Source organism: Pseudophryne corroboree, chromosome 9, assembly GCF_028390025.1.
Source record: "Pseudophryne corroboree isolate aPseCor3 chromosome 9, aPseCor3.hap2, whole genome shotgun sequence".
Taxonomy (NCBI): Eukaryota; Metazoa; Chordata; class Amphibia; order Anura; family Myobatrachidae; genus Pseudophryne; species Pseudophryne corroboree.
Window position 1 is genome coordinate 384,851,595 of NC_086452.1, and position 17,071 is coordinate 384,868,665.

A 17,071-nucleotide genomic window follows, 5' to 3' on the forward strand; every position below is an offset into this window, starting at 1 on the left:
ATGTGACCAGTGTGTACTCCTATTCTCTCCTATATATTTGGCCAGTGTGTTCTCCTATTCTCTCCTATATATTTGGCCAGTGTGTACTCCTATTCTCTCCTATATATTTGGCCAGTGTGTTGTCCTATTGGGTGTAGTACGGGTGACCGGCGGTCTCCTGACCGCCGCGGGATCCCGGCAGCATACCGACGCCGGGATCCCGGCGGGGAGGGGCGAGTGCAGCTGCGCTCGCCACGCTGCGGGCTCGGTGGCGACCTGCGGTCGCCACGGGTTCTATTCCCACTCTATGGGTGTCGTGGACACCCACGAGTGGAAATAGTCCCTGTTGGTCGGCATGCCGACCATCGGGATAGTGAGCCGTCGGGCTCACGGAGGAGGTCATGTGACTGTCGGTCAGCCGACCGGCGGTCACATGACTACCACCCGTCCTATTCTCTCCTATATGTTTGGCCAGTGTGTTCTCCTATTCTCTCCTATATGTTTGGCCAGTGTGTTCTCCTATTCTCTCCTATATATTTGGCCAGTGTGTTCTCCTATTCTCTCCTATATATTTGGCCAGTGTGTTCTCCTATTTTCTCCTATGCTTCTCTTGGCCAGATCTGTAACTTGACTCCACCCAGCATTGTGACTCCACCCAGCTTTAGCAATGAGTCACAAAGTCACAGATCTGTCCTAATATATAGGAGATACCTACCGCCATCCCACCCACAGCAAACCCACGGCTGCCCCTACACCACCTACGGACCCCCTCGACCATCCACTGCACCCCCTACTCCTACAGCTCCCCCACCCAATGAACCCCAGCCCCTCACCCGCCACCACCGGACCCCCAACACCACCCGCAAGCAAACCCACCCCTTACCCACCCACAATGCTTCCAGAACCCCTCCCACACCCACAAGAGCCTTGCACTGACCCCTCCCCCACCCCCTCCAACGCTCCCCCACCCACATCGCATCCAGACCCCCATACACCACCCCCAGTCCCCTGCCCCTCCCCCACCCACACCACCTCCCGCCCCCCTCTCCCATCCGCATACACCCCCGGCATCCGCCCCCCCCCCCCCCCCCTCCACCCACAGACACCCTCCTCCATACGCAGTCAACCCTGCACCCACTACATACTGTACATCGTGCCCTGCAGCCACTGTTCACACCCACTAAAGGGCCTACGCCCCCTTCACCATCAAACGCACTTTCGTTGTGCACTATTTACCCACTCACACAACTACGTGCAGGGGTTACGGGGGCGTAGCCCCTTCCGACGGTGTGAAGAGCGCCCGTAGGGCGCGATGAATCACCTAGTATATATATATATATATATATATATATATATATATATATATATAGAGAGAGAGAGAGAGAGAGAGAGAGAGAGAGAGAGAGAGAGAGAGAGAGAGAGAGAGAGAGAGATTTTACAAACAATACTACATGCCCCCTTTCAAATTCCCACACCTTAATTTGCATTTCTTTACCTGTGTCTGGAACGAACATTGCCTGTGTAATGGATGGTATCGGTAGAATCAGAATCCCGACAGCAGGATGCTAGAATGCCGGCAGCGGGACGAGCGCAAAAGAGCCACTTGCGGACTCGCTGCGTTCGCCAACCTGCTCTCCCTCCAGGGGTGTCCCAAGAGGGAGTATAGGTGTCGGGATACCGGCGTCGGTATGCTGAGCGCCAGGATCCCTACAGCCGGGATACTGAATGCATCAGTGATAGCACAGTTATTCCTATAGCATACTGATTCTTAAACTCGGTCCTCTAAACCCCAAACAGATTATGTTTTCCAGGTCACCCAGCGGGTGCACAGGTGTATTCATTACTCACTGACGCATTTAAAAGAGTCACAGGTGGACCTAATTATTTTACTAGTGATTCTATGAGGAGACCTGGAAAACATGAACTGTTTGGGGTTCTGAGGACAGAGTCTGAGAATCGATGCTATAGCAGATCTACTGTAAGGTATGTATCCAGAACAATGGGCTAAAGGTAAAAAACTTTACAGTATATAAAACAGGCAAGGGGGCTGGAAAACACAGTGTTATGTCAATTACCCTGCAGACTGAAAATACGGGAATAAGTAGATGACCCATAGGCAAGTATACATAGGGAAAAAAAATACTGAAGGCTGGTAGGGTCAAAGTGGGAAAGGGTGAATAGGTCAATTATTACTGCTACAACTAATGATCCAGGTCAAAATAAGACTAAGCTTCTGTGACAACACTGGCCCGCCCCTGTGTACTAATCAACCAATCCAAACCATGCAAGTAGAAAAAAAAAAAATCTGTCAATGATCGGGGGGGAGGTGCGTTCTGTTAGAGAAGCATGTTCTTATTAACATGGTAACTTGCTGCAGTGGAGTGAAAGGTTGTGGAATCTAAAATATATGTAATGTAATCCATTGTTGATATAAAAAAGGAGTTTATAACCAATTAGAGTGTAATAGCATACCTGAAGAGGGGCCATAACCAGCGTTCCGGCTGGTAATGTTTTCAGTGAACTCTCCTTGAAGCTTTCAGGTGTTACTAGCTGGCTGGCTGTACTGGAGAACTTTGGTGCAATTAAGTTTTTGACGACCGTCTGAGCCTGTAGTGCGTTATTCTGAGGGGTCAATTTCAGCTTCTGTAGAAGATCCACATCTGGATGAGAAGTGCTAGAAAAGCTACTACTACGGACAGGAGCCAACGGTGGAAGCAAGGGTGGATTCTGGAGAGCAACGTCTGAAATAGACTGACTTAAATGTGGAGACATCTGTCTGATGTGCAACAGGCTGGAAGTATGTGGGATGGACGCGCTCAGGACTTCAGATGACGAACAAAGACTGGGACTTATACGTACAGGACAATGAACAACTTTCTGAGAGTCCACTTGTGACGCTGGAACATGAGAAACCATTCCTGGAGCAATACAGGTAGGATGACTGAAATCGCTAGCACTACAGTTAAAGCTTCTAGGCTCGGCCTTCACCACCACTGGCTGCCGGAAGACATTGTGTTCTCCTACATCTGGCAGGCAGGACCTATTCATAGCAGCATTAGGACACATAGGTGCTGGCTGTTCTTTTGGTAGTGAGGTTCCAAACAGTTCTTCAACTGTAAGATGCTTTTGTACAGTAGGATAAGACTGAAAATAAAAAAACAACAGGTAATTAAAATCTAGATTGTTCAATGTGTTCTCAGTTGTTTACAGGTCATTTGTTGAAATGGACACCTGATAGCAAGCATATGATAAAAAGTACCACTAGCAAGAGGTAATCTGGATTACATGATCTGACGACTACGGCTACTGAAAAGTACAAACAAGGCTGTTGCCCACCCTGCTTTGCTACAGTTTTGCTATTTGGCTATGCTAAAACTGTTGCAGGGCATGCTGGGATGTGTAGTTCAACAACAGCTGGAGGGCTGCAGGTTCACCACCCGTTATATAGGATTACCACCTCTATTCTCACTGCAGCCCTGACGCAGGATAAAATGATAGAAGGCAGAAATTCACATCCCTGAAATTAATGCAGATACAACATATGTTATAAAGATGTATATAAAACCAAAGGGGCAAATTGTTTTATTTTCAACTTCATGTATGTTCTGTTTATTTATTCCCATCTTGGTCACTGCATTTCCAGTGGGTCACTTGTAAAAAAACATTGTACAGATCACGAGTCCTCCTAGGTGATGACAGTAATGCTAAGTAGTATTATTTCCACTTGGCAAGCTGCCCAGAGATAGCGGAAGGGGACTTTGTGTGACCTACGTTAACACTGACAAACAAGGTTATCGTTAAGAATCTAAAAATACCTTTAAACCAATGTTGTGCTCTCATTCTCCACTAGATGGCACTACAACACTATACTTGTAGGAGTACATTATCTGTGCATTAATTTGCAGACCCAAGAAGAAAAGTCTGAATTATCTGTGGCATGGACTCAACAAGGTGCTGTAAATATTCCTTATAAAGCCTGGTCTATGGTGACACAATCACATCACGCAGTTGTTGCAGACGTGTCCGCTGCACATTGACACTGAAAATCTCCCTTTACAGCCCCACCAGAACTGCTGAACTATCTATCTATCTATCTATCTTTATACACAAATACATTTTGCTCCCAATACAGACAGCACCACAATACTGTACATTACATTATACACAGACCCCCTCCCTCATATTGCACACAGCACCATATTCCATTACATTATACCCACAGACAGAGCCGTAACTAGACATTTTGGTTCCCTGTGCCAGAAAAAGAATTGGTGCACCCCCCATACCTAAAATAGGGACAGTGCGCGCCATAGGCATGCGTAAAAAATATAGGGGCGTAGCCACAGAATTCATATTACATTACCTTGCACAGTAGTGTACATTTGTCACAGTACACCACACAGTAGTACCCCTTACACATTATGCAAGATAGCCCCTTATATGCATTACACAAGGTAGAGCCCATTATAAACATTATGCCAGGTAGAGACCCTTATTACACATACCACCAGGTAGAGACCCTTATACACATTACACTAGGTAGAGCTTCTTATACACATTACGCCAGGTAGAGCTCATTATACGCATTACGCCAGGTAGAGCTCATTATACGCATTACGCCAGGCAGAGCTCATTATACGCACTACGCCAGGCAGAGCTCATTATACACATTACACCAGGTAGAACTCATTATACACATTATGCCAGGTAGAGCTCATTATACACATTATGCCAGGTAGAGCTCATTATACGCATTACGCCAGGTAGAGCTCATTATACGCATTACGCCAGGTAGAGCTCATTATACGCATTACGCCAGGTAGAGCTCATTATACGCATTACGCCAGGCAGAGCTCATTATACGCACTACGCCAGGCAGAGCTCATTATACACATTACACCAGGTAGAACTCATTATACACATTATGCCAGGTAGAGCTCATTATACACATTATGCCAGGTAGAGCTCATTATACGCATTACGCCAGGTAGAGCTCATTATACGCATTACGCCAGGTAGAGCTCATTATACGCATTACGCCAGGTAGAGCTCATTATACGCATTACTTCAGGTGGAGAACCTTACACATATTACGTCAGGTAGAGACCCTTACACACATTACACCAGGTAGAGACCCTTACACACATTACACCAGGTAGAGACTCTTACAAACATGTCTGTACATAATGTATTTGTTGCACAACATCTGCTGCTTGGGATAGACAAATATTGTGCAGCACTGCTGATGTTGGGAGCCGATCTAATGGGTTTGTAAATGACAATAGACTCCGGGTGCTATGTACACACTGGGCCTGATTCATGGGAACACAAATGTAGCTGCTGTGATAAAAAAAAAAATTCAAATGTTACGGGATGCATCTTGTTATAAAAAGAGGCCCAACTGCCAGCTACTCTGGTGCACTGGCTGCATCTGAAGATGCAGCATCGGATCATCATCGCAATCATCAGTTGCAGCATCGGACACCCGAGTCACTATGGATATCCAGCAAAATTATACTGCTAGAACCAATTAATCTGCTTTGGCACACCCACAAAATGGAGGTGACATGCCTCTTTTGAAGAATGCACCATCTCCTCCCCCAAATGCCCAGGGTTTCAGTAATATTTAGAAACAAATAGTGTGTCTGCGCAGTTGTGTGAAGCTGCTCATTAAAATGGCACATGGAAAAATAGGATTTTAATACCTACCGGTAAATCCTTTTCTCCTAGTCCGTAGAGGATGCTTTGGACTCCAAAAGGACCATGGGGTATAGACGGGATCCGCAGGAGACATGGGCACACTATAAGACTTTTACTGGGTGTGAACTGGCTCCTCCCTCTATGCCCCTTCTCCAGACCTCAGTTATAGGAACTGTGCTGAGGGGAGACAGGCATTTTCGAGGAAAAGGATTTTTGTTAAACTAAGGGTGAGATACATACCAGCTCACACCACAAACACACCGTACAACTGGATTAGCAGGAATACCAAATAACCGTATGAACGAAAAAAACAGCAACAAGCTGAACATAACAGATACACAACCGTCGTGTAACCGAAAACAACCAACAATACAACTGCAAGTAACAGTACGCACTGGGATGGGCGCCCAGCATCCTCTACGGTCTAGGAGAAAAGGATTTATCGGTAGGTATTAAAATCCTATTTTCTCTTACGTCCTAGAGGATGCTGGGGACTCCAAAAGGACCATGGGGTCTATACCAAAGCTCCAGACCGGGCGGGAGAGTGCGGACGACTCTGCAGCACAGATTGAGCAAACATGAGGTCCTCCTCAGCCAGGGTATCAAACTTGTAGAACTTAGCAAAAGTGTTTGAACCCGACCACGTAGCTGCTCGACAAAGTTGAAGTGCCGAGACTCCTCGGGCAGCCGCCCAAGATGAGCCCAACTTCCTGGCAGAATGGGCCTTTACTGACTTTGGCAACGGCAATCCAGCCGAAGAATGAGCGCGCTGAATCGTATTACAAATCCAGCGTGCAATAGTCTGCTTGGAAGCAGGATTTCCAATCTTGTTGGAAGCATACAGGACAAACAGAGCCTCCGTTTTCCTAACAAGAGCCGTTCTGGCGACATACATTTTTAAAGCTCTTACGACATCAAGAGATTTTGGCACTGCCAGAGCATCCGTAGCCACAGGTACCACAATAGGTTGATTTATGTGAAACAAAGAAACCACCTTCGGCAGAAAATGTTGACGAGTCCTCAATTCCGCTCTATCCACATGAAAAATCAAATATGGGCTCTTGTGAGACAAAGCCGCCAATTCTGACACTCGTCTGGCAGACGCCAAGGCCAAAAGCATGACCACTTTCCAAGTGAGAAACTTTAACCCAACCTTTCGCAAAGGTTCAAACCAGTGAGACATAAAAAACTGTAACACCACTTCAAGATCCCACGGTGCCACGAGTGGCACAAACGGAGGATAGATATGCAGCACTCCCTTCACGAAAGACAACCTCAGGAAGGGTGGCCAATTCTTTTTGAAAGAAAATAGATAAAGCCGAAATCTGCACTTTGATGGAACCCAATGCAAAAAATGGAGGAAACGACCCAAGTGAAACTCCTCCGCAGGAGCTGTTTTGGCTTCACACCACAACACATATTTTCTCCAAATACGGTGATAATGCTTCGCCGAAACCTCCTTTCTAGCCTTAAGGAGAGTGGGGATGACTTCCCCGGGAATACCTTTACGAGCTAGGATTTGGCATTCAACCTCCACGCCGTCAAACGCAGCAGCGGTAAGTCCAGAAATACGCATGGCCCCTGCAGTAACAGGTCCTCTCTGAGAGGAAGCAGCCAAGGATCTTCTATGAGCAATTCCTGAAGATCCGGATACCAGGCCCTCCGTGGCCAATCTGGAACGATGAGTATTGCCTGAACCCTTCTTCGTCTTATGATCCTCAATACTCTTGAAATGAGAGGAAGTGGAGGGAACACATTCACCGACTGAAACACCCACGGAGTTACCAGTGCGTCCACTGCACTGGCTTGGGGGTCCCTTGACCTGGAACAATACCTCGGAAGCTTCTTGTTGAGGCGAGACGCCATCATGTCTATTTGAGGAATTCCCCAATGCCTTGTCACTTCTGCAAATACCTCTTGATGAAGGTCCCACTCTCCTGGATGGAGATCGTGTCTGCTGAGGAAGTCTGCTTCCCAGTTGTTCACGCCCGGAAGGAAGACTGCTGACAGAGCGCTCACGTGCTGTTCCGCCCAGCGAAGAACTCTTGTGGCCTCCGCCATTGCCACTCTGCTCTTTGTTCCGCCCTGGCGGTTTACGTACGCCACCGCTGTTATGTTGTCCAACTGAATCAGGACAGGTAGACCTTGAAGAAGGTTTTTCGCTTGCAGAAGGCCGTTGTAAATGTAAATTTATGTGGAGACAAGACTCCTGGCTTGACCATTTTCCCTGGAAACTTCTTCCTTGTGTGACTGCACCCTAGCCTCGGAGACTTGCATCTGTGGTCAGCAGGACCCAATCCTGGATTCTGAACCTGCGTCCCTCTAGAAGGTGAGAACTTTGCAGCCACCACAGGAGAGAAATTCTGGTCCTTGAAGACAGACTTATTTTCCGGTGCATGTGCAGGTGAGACCCGGACCATTTGTTCAGCAGGTCCCACTGAAACACCCGGGCATGAAACCTGCCAAACGGAATGGCTTCGTAAGCCGCAACCATCTTCCCTCGCACTCGAGTGCATTGATGAATCGACACTCTTGCCGGTTTCAGAATCTCCTTGACCATGGTCTGGATTTCCAGAGCCTTTTCCACCCGAAGGAAGAAACACTCTCTGTAGTTCCGTGTCTAGGATCATGCCCAAGAAGAGCAGCCGAGTTGTCGGGATTAACTGAGACTTTGGCAAATTTAGAATCCAACCATGATGTTGCAGAACCGTCAGGGAGAGTTCCACATCTCTTAGCAACTGCTCTTTTGATCTCGCCTTTATCAGGAGATCGTCCAAGTACGGGATAATTGTGACATCCTGCTTGCGTTGGAGTACCATAATTTCCGCCATCACCTTGGTGAAGACCCTCGGGGCCGTGGAAAGCCCAAAACGGCAACGTCTGAAATTGGTAATGACAATCCTGCACCGGAAATCTCAGGAAGGCCTGATGCGGAGGATATATCGGGACGTGTTAGTAGGCATCTTTTATGTCGACTGACACCATAAAATCCCCCCCTTCTAGGCTGGAGATCACAGCTCGAAGAGATTCCATCTTGAACTTGAAAGTTTTCAAGTACGGATTGAGGGATTTTAGGTTCAGGATAGGTCTGACCGAGCCGTCCGGCTTCGGCACGACAAAGAGGCTCGAATAGAACCCTTCCCCCTGTTGGGACGAGGGAACCGGGACAATGACAATGTTGACACAGCTTTTGTATCGCAGCATTTACTACTTCTCTTTCTGGAATAGAAACTGGCAAGGCTTATTTGAAAAAGAGGCGGGGGGGGGCATCTCCTGAAACTCCAGTTTGTACCCCTGGGACACTATGTCTAAGACCCAGGGATCCAGGCCCGATTGAAACCATACCTGACTGAAGATTCGGAGACGGCCCCCCACTGGCACGGACTCCCGTAGGGGAGCCCCAGCGTCATGCGGTGGACTTGGCAGAGGCGGGGGAGGACTTTTGGTCCTGGGCGCCAGACACAGCAGGCAACCTTTTTCCCCTTCCTCTACCCTTTGAAGCAAGGAAGGATGAGCCCCTTCCTTTTTTGTATTTATTAGGCCGAAAGGACTGCATCTGATAATGGGGCGCCTTTTTCTGTTGTGCGGGAACATAAGGAAGAAAAGATGACTTACCTGCAGTAGCGGTAAACACCAGGTCAGCAAGGCCGTCACCAAACAAGACACTACCTTTAAAAGGGAGAGCTTCCATAGCTTTCTTGTAGTCGGCATCAGCATTCCATTGATGAATCCACAGCGCCCTCCTGGCCGAGACCGCCATGGCATTGGCCCTTGATCCCAAGAGGCCAATATCCCTCGCCGCATCCTTAAGGTAAGCTGCAGCGTCCCTGATATAACCAAGAGTCAAAAGAATGTTATCCTTATCAAGGGTATCCATGTTAGATGCCAAATTATCAGCCCACTTAGCAATAGCACTACTCACCCACGCCGACGCCACAGCAGGCCTGAGGAGTGCACCAGTAGTGACGAAAATGGCCTTCAATGTCGTTTCCTGCTTGCGATCCGCCGGATCCTTGAGGGCAGCCGTGTCAGGAGACGGAAGCGCCACCTTTTTGGACAGTCGGGACAGAGCCTTGTCCACATTGAGAGACGACTCCCATTTCTCCCTGTCAGAGGGGAAAGGATATGCCATAAAAATTCTCCTGGGAATCTGCCACCTTTTGTCAGGCGACTCCCACGCCTTTTCACAAAGAGCGTTCAGTTCATGAGAGGGGGGAAGCGTCACCTCAGGTTTTTTTCCCTTATACAAACAAACCCTCGTATCTGGAACAGCAGGCACTTCAGAAATATGTAAAACATCTTTAATAGCCACAATCATGTACTGAATACTCTTAACCAATCTCGGATGTAAACTGGCCTCACTGAAGTCGACACTGGAATCAGAGTCTGTGTCGGTATCCGTATCTGCCATCTGGGTAAGTAAACATTTTTGTGACCCTGAGGGGACCTGTACCTGTGACAAAGCGTCCTCCATGGATTTTCTCCACGTTTGTGTCTGAGAATCAGATTTATCTAGCCTCTTAGACAATAACGCCTCATTTGCATTCAATGTACTCAACATATTCACCCAATCAGCAGTCGGCTGTGCTGACAGAGTCACTCCCTTCTCCGCGCCCCCAGTAACTTCCTCTCACTCAGCCTCAGACATGTCAACACACGGTACCGACACCCCCACTCACACCGGCCAAAGGGGACAGACCCACAGGGAAGCCTGTAGAGAGAACACAGAGGGAGTATGCCAGCTCACACCCCAGCGCCCATATACTACTAAATAAATAATATATGAAGTTTGCGCTGTAAATATATAGCACCAATTGCCTGTGCCCCCCCCCTGTTTGCTCCCTGTACTTGTATGGAGAGTGGAGGTCCGGGCCAGCGTCTCTGCATGCACTGTGAAGTAGAGAAAATGGCACTGGTAAGCGGTGTGGCTAAGCCCCACCCCTTCCCAGCGCGCTATAGTCTCGCTAAAATTTAAAATATTATACTGGCGGGGGTAGATACACAGTGCCCAGGCACCCCTAATATGTATATTTGCCAGTGGAAAAAAGGCTCCAGTAACCTGCTGCCCAGGGCGCTCCCCCCAGCGCCCTGCGAGTGCCGTTGGTGTGTGGGAGCATGGAGCGCAGCGCGACCGCTGCGCTGTACCTCCGTTACTGAAGTCTTCTGCCGTCACTGAAGTCTTCTGTTCTTCTAATACTCACCCTGCTTCTTTCTTCTGGCTTCTGTGAGGGGGGTGACGGCGCGGCTCCGGGAACAGCAGCTAGGCGAACCAAGTGATCGAACCCTCTGGAGCTAATGGTGTCCAGTAGCCTAAGAAGCAGAGCCCTTAACTCAGAAGAAGTAGGTCTGACTTCTCTCCCCTCAGTCCCACGAAGCAGAGAGCCTGTAGCCAGCAGGTCTCCCTGAAAATATAAAAGCCTAACAAAGTCTTTCCAGAGAAACTCAGTAGAGCTCCCCTAGTGTGTGTCCAGTCTCTCCTGGGCACAGAATCTAACGGAGGTCTGGAGGAGGGGCATAGAGGGAGGAGCCAGTTCACACCCAGTAAAAGTCTTGTAGTGTGCCCATGTCTCCTGCGGATCCTGTCTATACCTCATGGTCCTTTTGGAGTCCCCAGCATCCTCTAGGACGTAACACATAAAACAATGTGGGCGCTAATTAAAAAGCGCTTTTGAGCGGTATTGGTGGTAGCTAGTAATCATTCGGGTTTGTCCGATGTGGTACTGCTATCCCTACATTACCTCACCTCCTGGCCTGCAGACACAAGTCTGAGTGCGCCTACCCGTGATTACACACACACACTGTGGCCCCAGTGCATGCGCAGCCCCAAAATCATCTGATCATTTGCAACTTAATTGGGACTGGGCAGGCCTGAATCAGGCCCACTGTGCCATAATCAGACTGACCAGCCGAGAATAGGCAGATCTGCCCAGTTATTCCACAGTGCGTACCTAGGATTAGTAACGCATACACTTCAACACTGCCAAGCTGAAAATCGGTACAAATAAGGGAAGGGGGCGTGGTCTCTGATAAATGGGGCGTGGCTAAACGGCACACCCATAGGCTTCGTTGGGAATGGGAGACGCTGAAAATTGGAACATAGCCGCTATTGGCCGATACTAACAAAAAAAAAAAGGTACAGTACCGGACAAAAAGGTACAGTTGGAGGGTATGGTAATAAATAGAGCAATGGTAAGGGCCAATTGATCACTAGTGGGAAGGGATGTGGTCAGACATACGCTCACCCTTCACTATGTTGATGACAGTGCTACTATGACTAAGCATAGCATGTGTTGTCATTTACAGCTATGGTTTGCAACTCTGAGGTACCCTAAAGCTAGGTACACACTATGGGGGGTAATTCCAAGTTGATCGCAGCAGGAAATTTTTTAGCAGTTGGGCAAAACCATGTGCACTGCAGGGGAGGCACATATAACATGTGCAGAGAGAGTTAGATTTGGGTGGGTTATTTTATTTCTGTGCAGGGTAAATACTGGCTGCTTTATTTTTACACTGCAAATTAGATTGCAGATTGAACACACCACACCCAAATCTAACTCTCTCTGCACATGTTATATCTGCCTCCCCTGCAGTGCACATGGTTTTGCCCAATTGCTAACAGAATTCCTGCTGCGATCAACTTGGAATTACCCCCTATGCTTTTTTTTTTAAAGATAGGTACAATTTTTCTGTCAGTGGAAGGGCCCGTTAGCGGCAGCACACACAAAGCTATTTTTTTGCCACACCACACTGAATTTGCATTTGTCCTCCTACAAGGAGGATGAGGCCACCAGGATAAACCATAGAAATATGTGTAGCTCTTGGAGAATGGGCCAACATTAAACGTTATTGGGACCTTTTGGACGATATTTTCTGGCAAGTCTGAACGATCGGATAATCGAAGCAGAATGTTTCTGTGCGATTTTTGGACTGTTTTATCTGTGAAATGCTCATGCATACACATTGCATGATAAAACAGGCCGATCACATGATTATTGTCAAATCAAACAAATATTAGCGTGTGTACCTAGTTTAACAGTCCAGGTTTTATGCTGAAGCTCAGATGATTTAAGTAGTACCTTGGTCAGTTTGATTATACCATCTGTGAACAAGCATGGGTATCTTTTAAACCTGGACCTAGCTTGAGAACCATTGGTCTAGAGGTCAGAGGAGTATAAAACAGAGTACACACTGACACCAAGTTCGGTCCGACATATCATTCCTGGGGTACACACTGAGTGAGGTAATGGAGGTCGGAGCGACATATCACTCCTTCCTTCATTACATATGCTGTGGTCGCTAGAGTTATCACTAGGTTTGATGTGCAGTGCATTAAACCCAGCAGTATCGCTAGCGACTATGAGCTCCAGCAAATTGTCGGTACACACTGAGCAATCAGGCCGATATGTAAGTTCTGGACGTTTCAGACTGACGTCGTGCCAGTGTGTACCCAGCGTTACACTGATGTTACCCACCAGAAACTTGGCATCATGCTGGTGCACAATTACAATGTCAATAAATGAAACAATACCAAGCATAAAGGTTGTACAGTGGCATGTAGTGGCCCCTATTAAATGGCTTTATATTGCTTTTGTACATAGTATAGTATAGTACACAGTATAGTATAGTATATATATATATATATATATATATATATATATCCCTTTAAATGATAGCCATCACCGTATTAAAAAAACAATTTATTTTTTATTTTTTTATTTTTATTTTTTTTGGGGGGGGGGGGTCCCCTACAAGTGTATTCTTTAGCTAATCCATACAGAAGGCCCCAGCTCTGGTTTCCAGTGAACTGTATGACAACACAGTAATCAAGATACACTGGGCATATGGTATGACCACACACAATTAGATAACGAGTACAACTACACGCCATGAAGTGCTGACCACCCAATTAAACAAATTTGCTCCTGTACAGAGAAAACAATAAAGGCGGTGGGGATAGTTCTGCAAAAAATGACTTCCCTTGATGCCAGTTTGCCCAAAATGTGACATCTTATGCCACGACTCCTGCTCTAAGGCTTTTATATGTTATTCTATGTTAGAATCACATCCACATTATAGTCTACAGAAATCACTGCCAATTTTATCGTAAGAATATTTAGTCAATGATAACATAACACCTGCTGAACTATAGTATAAAGAACTGAGAGAACTGGCTGTTATTATTAGGAAACACTTGGGCATGAGACTAAAGCTGCTTTAGAGTCCTGACTCAGTGAAAAAAGGGACGTGAGATAACGGAACAGCAACTATTTATGGGCAGTACAGATGGTGTAATGGTTAGCATTACTGCCTCACAGCACTGAGGTCATGGGTTCCATTCCCACCATGGCTGTGTGTGGAGTTTGTATATTCTCCCTGTACTTGCGTGGGTTTCCTCCGGGTACTCTGGTTTCCTCCCACAATCCAAAAATATACTGGTAGGTTAATTTAATCCCAACAAGATTAACCCTAGTGCGAATGTGTCTACATGCGGTAGGGAATATAGGGGGTCATTCCGAGTTGATCGCTAGCTGCCGTTGTTCGCAGCGCAGCGATCAGGCAAAAAAAAAAATCGGCATTTCTGCGCACAAGGTCTAGCAACGCTTTTAAGTCGCACTGCTGATTGTTGAGTGATTGACAGGAAGTCAGTGTTTCTGGGCGGAAACTGACTGTTTTCGGGGAGTGTTTGTAAAAACGCAGGCGTGACAGTTAAAAACGCAGGAGTGGCTGGGGGTAACGGGGGAGTGGCTGGCCAAACGCAGGGCGTTTGCGACGTCAAAACAGGAACGAAACAGTCTGAAGTGATCGCAAGGTAGGAGTAGGTCTGCAGCTACTCTGAAACTGCACAATCTTTTTTTGTAGCAATGCAGCAAACCTTTCGGTCGCACTTCTGCTAAGCTAAGACACGCTCCCAGAGGGCGGCGGCCTAGCGTTTGCACTGCTGCTAAAAGCAGCTAGCGATCGATAAACTCGGAATGAGGGCCACAAACTGTAAGCTCCATTGGGGCAGGGACCATGAGAATGGCCAAATATTCTCTTTGTAAAGCGCTGCGGAATGTGTGTGTGCTATATAAATAACTGGTAATAAATAAAATTACTGGTAATAATAAAAAATAGGATTTTAATTACCTACCGGTAAATACTTTTCTCATAGTCTGTAGAGGATGCTGGGGTCCACATTAGTACCATGGGGTATAGACGGGTCCACCAGGAGCCATTGGCACTTTAAGAGTTTGAGAGTGTGGACTGGCTCCTCCCTCTATGCCCCTCCTACCAGACTCAGTCTAGAAACTGTGCCCGAGGAGACGGACATCTTCGAGAGAAGGATTATACACAGATAGTGGCAAGATTCATACCAGCTCACACACAAGGCAAAACAAGCTAACGAGCTTGAAACTCAGCAAAAGCTGAAACATTACTTAACCAAGTAACAAAAAAAGTACTCAACCAAGAATAAAGTTGAACTGAACCAGATAACCACTGCAGGATCACGAAGCGCTGGGCGGGTGCCCAGCATCCTCTACGGACTACGAGAAAAGGATTTACCAGTAGATAATTAAAATCCTATTTTCTCTTAGGTTCTAGAGGATGCCAGGGTCCACATTAGTACCATGGGGATGTACCAAAGCTCCCAGTACGGGAGGGAGAGCGCGGAGGCTCCTGCAGAACTGACTGACCAAACCTTAGGTCCTCAGAGCCCAAAGTATCGAACTGGTAGAACTTAACAAACGTGTTTGAACCAGGACCAATTAACCGCTCGGCAAAGTTGTAGTTACGAGCAGAGTGGGCCTTAACAGATTTTGGACACGGCAGTCCTGCCGTAGAATATGCATGCTGGATAGTGAACCTAATCCAGCAAGAAATCGTCTGCTTAGAAGCAGGACACCCAATTTTCTTGGGAACATACAGGACAAACAAAGAGTCCGATTTTCTGCGACGAGCAGTCACAGATCTTCAAAGCCCTCACCACGTCCAAGGACTTTGATTAAATTGAGGAGTCAGTAGCCATTGGCACCACAATAGGTTGGTTGATATGAAAAGCCGACAACCTTTGGAAGGAACTGCTGACACGTCCTGAGCTCAGCTCTATCTTCATGGAAGATTAAATAGGGGCTTTTACAGGATAAAGCCCCCAACTCTGACACACGTCAAGCAGAAGCTAAGGCCAACAAAGTGACCGCCTTCCACGTGAGAAACTTGACCTCAACCTCCTGTAGAGGCTCAAACCAATCCGATTGCAGGAACTGCAACACCATGTTAAGATCCCACGGTGCCGTCGGCGCCACAAAGGGAGGCTGGATGTGCAGAACCCCTTTCAAAAATGTGTGAACCTCAGGGATGGCAGCCAATTGTTTCTGGAAAAAAAAAAACAAGGCCGAAATCTGGACCTTTATGGATTCCAAACGCAGACCCATATCCACACCTGCTTGCAGGAAGAGGAGAAACCGTCCAAGTTGAAACTCCACCGTAGGAAATTTCTTGGATTCACACCAAGACACATTTTTTCCAATGCGATGGTAATGTTTAGACGTTACCTCTTTCCTAGCCTGTATCAGGGTAGGAGTAACCTTACTCGGAATGCCCTTACGAGCTAAGATCTGGCGTTCAACCGCCATGCCGTCAAACGTAGCCGTGGTAAGTCCTGATAAGTGAACGGCCCCTGTTGCAGAAGGTCCTCGCGAAGAGGCCACGGTTCTTCCAGCAGTAGATCCAGAAGATCCGCGTACCAAGCTCGCCTTGGCCAGTCCAGAGCAATGAGAATTGCCTGAACCCTTGTTCTCTTTATGAGCTTTAGAATTCTTGGAATGAGTGGAAGTGGAGGGAACACATACACTGACTTGAAAACCCACGGAGTTACCAGGGCATCCACTGCCACTGCTTGTGGGTTTCTTGACCTGGAACAGTACCTCCGGAATTTCCTGTTGAGACGTGAGGCCATCATGTCTATTTGAGGCACGCCCCAACGACTGGTCACGTCTGTGAACACCTCCGGATGAAGGCCCCATTCTCCTGGATGGAGATCGTGTCTGCTGAGGAAGTCCGCTTCCCAGTTGTCCACTCCTGGAAGGAAGATTGCCGACAACGCCAACGCGTGCCTTTCTGCCCAGAGGAGGATTCTTGTCACCTCTGACATTGCAGCCCTGCACTTTGTTGCTCCCTGACGGTTTATGTAGGCCACCGCCGACACATTGTCCGACTGTACTTGAATGGCCCGATCTTGTAGAAGATGAGACGCTTGGAGAAGACCGTTGCACACGGCTCTTAGTTCCAGAATGTTTATTGGAAGAATGGTTTTGACCATCTTCCTTGGGAGGTTTCCGCTTGGGTAACCGCTCCCCAACCTCTGAGACTTGCATCCGTGGTCAGAAGGATCCAGTTCTGGATTCCGAACCTG

At 47.4% G+C, this 17,071-nt stretch overlaps 1 protein-coding gene across 2 annotated transcripts in view; it reads right to left on the reverse strand.

Annotated features, from left to right (window-relative positions):
- The window catches only part of DCP1A (decapping mRNA 1A), a 233,182-nt gene that overhangs the window by 31,599 nt on the left and 184,512 nt on the right, over positions 1-17,071 (reverse strand). For both annotated transcript variants that reach the window (XM_063940808.1, XM_063940807.1), the window contains one exon: positions 2,452-3,123. In XM_063940808.1, the coding sequence (XP_063796878.1) occupies positions 2,452-3,123 (672 nt within the window). The remainder of the gene's footprint in view (positions 1-2,451; positions 3,124-17,071) is intronic.